This window comes from Hyla sarda, chromosome 11, assembly GCF_029499605.1.
Source record: "Hyla sarda isolate aHylSar1 chromosome 11, aHylSar1.hap1, whole genome shotgun sequence".
NCBI classification, from domain to species: Eukaryota; Metazoa; Chordata; class Amphibia; order Anura; family Hylidae; genus Hyla; species Hyla sarda.
In genome coordinates this window covers 8798728-8806021 of record NC_079199.1, presented here as the reverse complement: position 1 = coordinate 8806021, position 7294 = coordinate 8798728, and the positions used below count along the sequence as shown (strand labels likewise).

The window sequence follows — 7294 nt, the reverse complement described above, 5'->3', positions numbered from 1 at the left end:
CCCTAAGGAAGTGGTCTCCAACCTGTGGACCTCCAGATGTTGCAAAACTACAACTCCCAGCATCCCCGGACAGCCAACGGCTGTCCGGGCATGCTGGGAGTTGTAGTTTTGCAACATCTGGAGGTCCGCAGTTTGGAGACCACTCTGTCCGGGCATGCTGGGAGTTGTAGTTTTTGCAACATCTGGAGGTCCGCAGTTTGGAGACCACTCTGTCCGGGCATGCTGGGAGTTGTAGTTTTGCAACATCTGGAGGTCCGCAGGTTGGAGACCACTGCTTATTTTTTATTTTTTTCTGAGTTGTAGTTTTGTGACATCTGGAGGTCTGCAGGTTGGAGACCACTCTGTCCGGGCATGCTGGGAGTTGTAGTTTTGTGACATCTGGAGGTCTGCAGTTTGGACCAATTGTATGCGTTGCCCATAGCAACCAGTCACAGCACATCAATTATTTTCTCAAGGTTGCACTGTGATTGGTTGCTAAGGGCAACATTCTCAGTGTAACTCTTAATTTTGATAATCCTTCCCCAATAGGTTCATTGAATAGTTAAAACCATTCTATATAACCACAACCAGTCTTATTATGGCCCCGTCCTTATAACCTACATCCGGGCACAACCACGTTTAAGAGGAGGGGCTGTAAATATAAACCACGCCCCCTCCATAAGCTTCTCTTAGAAGCTACGACGTTGCCGTAAAGCGTCACCAACACGCTGCGAAGGCTTTTCCGTTCTGTGATTGGTCAATCCTTCTTACTGTTGGTCTCTGATTGGTTGGCAAAAATTCTGTCACTCTGATTGGCTGAGGATTTCATTCGTAGCTCTGTGACTGGCTGAGGGAACGTTGCTACGTTCGCTCTGATTGGTCGGTGCGTTGCTGGGAGAGTGTGATTGGACGAGGAGTGCAGCTGCGCAGTGGCGGCTGTCGGAGAGCTGCCTTCCCGTTGCAGTGTGGCAGGCGAGCACCGGGTGACGAATAAACCATGTTCCGAAGGAAACTGCAAGCGCTGGATTACCACAACCCCGCCGGCTTCAACTGTAAAGGTGAGGGGGGAGGCGGCCGCCATCTTCATTCATATGTCACGTCTGTCTGGCGTCTTCTAAATACCGCAGCAATAACGCCTATATTCTATGCGTTTTCTTCAGTCAGGTCATAACCAGCTCCGTTCTGCTGTTTCCTAGTTACGTCTTTCTCATGGTGGCAAACCGTGTAGGGGGATTTACCCAGCTTTCCCAGGACCCTGAATGGCCCAGTGCGCCTCTGTCTACAGCAGGGGTCTCAAACTCAAATTATCTGGGGGCCACTGGAGGTAGCAGCTGGGTGAGGCTGGGCTGCATACGCCCATTACATATAATGCTCCCATCATCCACCAGCAACCCCCCCATTCCCCCTACCCCCGTGTGGTAATAGCACGAGCTGACGGATGATGGGGGTAATACTTCTGGGGGTTCCCCGCATTAGGTAGGTAGTAGCAGGATCCCCGCAGTAGGTAGGTAGGTAGGTAGTAGCAGGTTCCCCGCAGTAGGTAGGTAGTAGCAGGTTCCCTGCATTAGGTAGGTAGGTAGTAGCAGGTTCCCCGCATTAGGTAGGTAGTAGCGGGTTCCCCGCATTAGGTAGGTAGTAGCGGGTTCCCCGCATTAGGTAGGTAGTAGCAGGTTCCCCGCATTAGGTAGGTAGTAGCAGGTTCCCCGCATTAGGTAGGTAGTAGCAGGTTCCCCGCATTAGGTAGGAAGGTAGGTAGTAGCAGGTTCCCCGCATTAGGTAGGAAGGTAGGTAGTAGCAGGTTCCCCGCATTAGGTAGGAAGGTAGGTAGTAGCAGGTTCCCCGCATTAGGTACGAAGGTAGGTAGTAGCAGGTTCCCCGCATTAGGTACGAAGGTAGGTAGTAGCAGGTTCCCCGCATTAGGTACGAAGGTAGGTAGTAGCAGGTTCCCCGCATTAGGTAGGAAGGTAGGTAGTAGCAGGTTCCCCGCATTAGGTAGGAAGGTAGGTAGTAGCAGGTTCCCCGCATTAGGTAGGAAGGTAGGTAGTAGCAGGTTCCCCGCATTAGGTAGGAAGGTAGGTAGTAGCAGGTTCCCCGCATTAGGTAGGAAGGTAGGTAGTAGCAGGTTCCCCGCATTAGGTACGAAGGTAGGTAGTAGCAGGTTCCCCGCATTAGGTACGAAGGTAGGTAGTAGCAGGTTCCCCGCATTAGGTACGAAGGTAGGTAGTAGCAGGTTCCCCGCATTAGGTACGAAGGTAGGTAGTAGCAGGTTCCCCGCATTAGGTACGAAGGTAGGTAGTAGCAGGTTCCCCGCATTAGGTACGAAGGTAGGTAGTAGCAGGTTCCCCGCATTAGGTACGAAGGTAGGTAGTAGCAGGTTCCCCGCATTAGGTACGAAGGTAGGTAGTAGCAGGTTCCCCGCATTAGGTACGAAGGTAGGTAGTAGCAGGTTCCCCGCATTAGGTACGAAGGTAGGTAGTAGCAGGTTCCCCGCATTAGGTAGGAAGGTAGGTAGTAGCAGGTTCCCCGCATTAGGTAGGAAGGTAGGTAGTAGCAGGTTCCCCGCATTAGGTAGGAAGGTAGGTAGTAGCAGGTTCCCCGCATTAGGTAGGAAGGTAGATAGTAGCAGGTTCCCCGCATTAGGTAGGAAGGTAGGTAGTAGCAGGTTCCCCGCATTAGGTAGGAAGGTAGGTAGTAGCAGGTTCCCCGCATTAGGTAGGTAGTAGCAGGTTCCCCGCCTCGACTCTCATATATACACACACTTACCTGTCCTGCACTGCGCTTCTCCTCTCCGGCGTCCTGACTAGTGATGTCACTGATGTCCTTCTGTGCGGGTCTGCGGAGGGACGTCACGTGCGCTACATCCCTCATCAGAATCGGCCCAACCGGAGACGGGGGAGGAGGGAGGGGTAAGTGAAGTCTTCCGGTGTTTGCCCGAGGCCGGTTAAATGCCTGAAGTCTCCTGCCCGGCGCCCGAAACTGCTTGTCCTGGGTGTCGGGCGATACAAATCACATCCCTGGTGCGGGCCACAAACTTTTGTTCCGCGGGCCGGGAGTTTGAGACCCTTGGTCTACAGGTTTACATCACAGGATCACAAGGTTTCTGCCATTCAGGGCTATCGGAAAGCTGGGATTCGACAGCTGTTTCTCTGGATGCACACTGCAGTGTAAAGAATGGAGATTTTTTTTTTTGTCTTCTGGTTGTCATGGCGATGGTCAGCGACGATTGTATTGGTGTGACCAAGCTGCTCCCCAACTTCTTGCACAACTACAACTCCCAGCATGCCTTGCACTGCCTCCAGCTGTTACAAAACTACAACTCCCAGCATGCCCGGACAGCCAAAGGCAACAGCTGGAGACTCTCTGAACTAAAGTCATGGATGCGATTTTTAAAAGAGAACTCCAGGATGCAACAACTTATCCTGTCAGATCTCGGGGGTCCGACTGCTGGGGCTCACTGTGATCTGACACTTAACCCCTATCTTTAGGGGATCCACAGGAGCGGCGGCAGTGGGGGCCCCGTACCCTGCCGAGCCCTCGGACCACATCCCATCGGACCGGCCGGTCAGTCCGCCCCTGGATTCACACAATCTCGCACCAGTCCGGACCCACTAAGAAACCTGTCTACATCTCTCTGCCATTTATGAAGAACATGCGCCTGATAAATGTGGGGGGAGGGGGGAGTAGAGATGACGCCCAGAAAAACGGGGGGTGGGGGGGGATGGGGGGGAAGAAAAACTTTACAAAAACAAAGATAAATCCCCCCCCCCCCGACACTGTAAGAGCGCCCTATGTACATGCCGCACCTATGGATTTAATTTGGATTAATTACTCATCAATTGCCCAGTCTTACGATGCCCCCTTATGGCCGCACACAATATGATGCCCCCTTATGGCCGCACACACACAATATGATGCCCCCTTATGGCCGCACACACACACTATGATGCCCCCTTATGGCCACACACAATATGATGCCCCCTTATGGCCACACACAATATGATGCCCCCTTATGGCCGCACACAATATGATGCCCCCTTATGGCCGCGCACAGTATGATGCCCCCTTATGGCCGCACACAATATGATGCCCCCTTATGGCCGCGCACAGTATGATGCCCCCTTATGGCCGCACACAATATGATGCCCCCTTATGGCCGCGCACAGTATGATGCCCCCTTATGGCCACACACAATATGATGCCCCCTTATGGCCGCGCACACAATATGATGCCCCCTTATGGCCGCACACACACAATATGATGCCCCCTTATGGCCACACACAATATGATGCCCCCTTATGGCCGCACACACACAATATGATGCCCCCTTATGGCCACACACAATATGATGCCCCCTTATGGCCGCGCACACAATATGATGCCCCCTTATGGCCGCGCACACAATATGATGCCCCCTTATGGCCGCGCACACAATATGATGCCCCCTTATGGCCGCACACACACAATATGATGCCCCCTTATGGCCGCACACACACAATATGATGCCCCCTTATGGCCACACACAATATGATGCCCCCTTATGGCCGCACACAGTATGATGCCCCCTTATGGCCGCACACAATATGATGCCCCCTTATGGCCGCACACAATATGATGCCCCCTTATGGCCACACACAATATGATGCCCCCTTATGGCCACACACAATATGATGCCCCCTTATGGCCGCGCACACAATATGATGCCCCCTTATGGCCGCGCACACAATATGATGCCCCCTTATGGCCGCGCACACAATATGATGCCCCCTTATGGCCGCGCACACAATATGATGCCCCCTTATGGCCGCACACAATATGATGCCCCCTTATGGCCGCACACAATATGATGCCCCCTTATGGCCACACACAATATGATGCCCCCTTATGGCCGCGCACACAATATGATGCCCCCTTATGGCCGCGCACACAATATGATGCCCCCTTATGGCCGCGCACACAATATGATGCCCCCTTATGGCCGCGCACACAATATGATGCCCCCTTATGGCCGCGCACACAATATGATGCCCCCTTATGGCCGCACACACAATATGATGCCCCCTTATGGCCGCACACACAATATGATGCCCCCTTATGGCCACACACAATATGATGCCCCCTTATGGCCACACACAATATGATGCCCCCTTATGGCCGCGCACACAATATGATGCCCCCTTATGGCCGCACACACACAATATGATGCCCCCTTATGGCCACACACAATATGATGCCCCCTTATGGCCGCACACACACAATATGATGCCCCCTTATGGCCACACACAATATGATGCCCCCTTATGGCCGCGCACACAATATGATGCCCCCTTATGGCCGCGCACACAATATGATGCCCCCTTATGGCCGCGCACACAATATGATGCCCCCTTATGGCCGCACACACACAATATGATGCCCCCTTATGGCCGCACACACACAATATGATGCCCCCTTATGGCCACACACAATATGATGCCCCCTTATGGCCGCACACAGTATGATGCCCCCTTATGGCCGCACACAATATGATGCCCCCTTATGGCCGCACACAATATGATGCCCCCTTATGGCCACACACAATATGATGCCCCCTTATGGCCACACACAATATGATGCCCCCTTATGGCCGCGCACACAATATGATGCCCCCTTATGGCCGCGCACACAATATGATGCCCCCTTATGGCCGCGCACACAATATGATGCCCCCTTATGGCCGCACACACAATATGATGCCCCCTTATGGCCGCACACACAATATGATGCCCCCTTATGGCCGCACACAATATGATGCCCCCTTATGGCCACACACACAATATGATGCCCCCTTATGGCCGCGCACACAATATGATGCCCCCTTATGGCCGCGCACACAATATGATGCCCCCTTATGGCCGCGCACACAATATGATGCCCCCTTATGGCCGCACACAATATGATGCCCCCTTATGGCCGCGCACACAATATGATGCCCCCTTATGGCCGCGCACACAATATGATGCCCCCTTATGGCCGCGCACACAATATGATGCCCCCTTATGGCCGCGCACACAATATGATGCCCCCTTATGGCCGCGCACACAATATGATGCCCCCTTATGGCCGCACACAATATGATGCCCCCTTATGGCCGCACACAGTATGATGCCCCCTTATGGCCGCACACAATATGATGCCCCCTTATGGCCGCACACAATATGATGCCCCCTTATGGCCGCACACAATATGATGCCCCCTTATGGCCGCACACAATATGATGCCCCCTTATGGCCGCACACAATATGATGCCCCCTTATGGCCGCACACACACAATATGATGCCCCCTTATGGCCGCACACACACAATATGATGCCCCCTTATGGCCGCGCACACAATATGATGCCCCCTTATGGCCGCACACACACAATATGATGCCCCCTTATGGCCGCACACACACAATATGATGCCCCCTTATGGCCGCACACACACAATATGATGCCCCCTTATGGCCGCACACACACAATATGATGCCCCCTTATGGCCGCACACACACAATATGAACTAGTCCTATACGACCCGTGGGCGCTGTCCTCCTCCTCCTCCCCCCCCCCCCCACCCGTGGGCGCTGTCCTACTCCTCCCCCCCCCCCCCCCCCACCCGTGGGCGCTGTCCTCACATCGGGGGACTAATCATGTTACCCGCAGGTCCTGATCTCCTGTTGGCCGCGGGCGCTGCAGAACTTCTGATCTTTTTACATGAGACTTAATACAGGGTTTGCTACAATTTCATCCAGTCTGGACAATCCCCTGTGAGTGTGAAGACATCCAGAGCACAGCTCTCAGCTAGGAGTATCCAGCCTGACTGGGTCATAGGTCGTTCGGACTGGGTACAATGGTAACAAAACTGGATTTCTTCAAAATGCCGCAGATATAACACGTAAACATATAAAAGGCAACAAAACTTCTTCCTGTCCAGTTATTTTACTTCATACACAATTCCTCAGTAGTGATGGATTTGCAGCCCCACAAGGATATATATATATACTCCTCCACACATCTCTGCACATATCTGATGCCGCTTATCTCTGATGGAACTGAAAGAACATCCGTCCTGCACCTTAAGACTTCACTCTGTGGCCTCATCCTGGGATCCATTCAGAACTGCTGCATTACCTCTCATCACCACTAGATGTCCCCCCTGACAGATTTTTGCTGATCTCTCCTTTTTATAGATGCATTTAGATCAGTGTCTCCCAACCAGTGCGCCCCCAGCTGTTGTAGTTTTGCAACAGCTGGAGGCACACTGTTCAGGAGACACTGATTTAGATTGATTGACCTCA

The 7294-nt window shown here is 52.9% G+C and overlaps 1 protein-coding gene across 1 annotated transcript in view; it reads left to right on the top strand.

The window, feature by feature from the left end:
- The first annotated feature begins 853 nt into the window (after positions 1-853).
- The window catches only part of RTRAF (RNA transcription, translation and transport factor), a 13758-nt gene continuing 7317 nt past the window's right edge, over positions 854-7294 (top strand). The window contains exon 1 of the mRNA XM_056545175.1: positions 854-1037. Coding sequence (XP_056401150.1) covers positions 977-1037 — 61 coding nt within the window. The 5' untranslated portion in view covers positions 854-976. The remainder of the gene's footprint in view (positions 1038-7294) is intronic.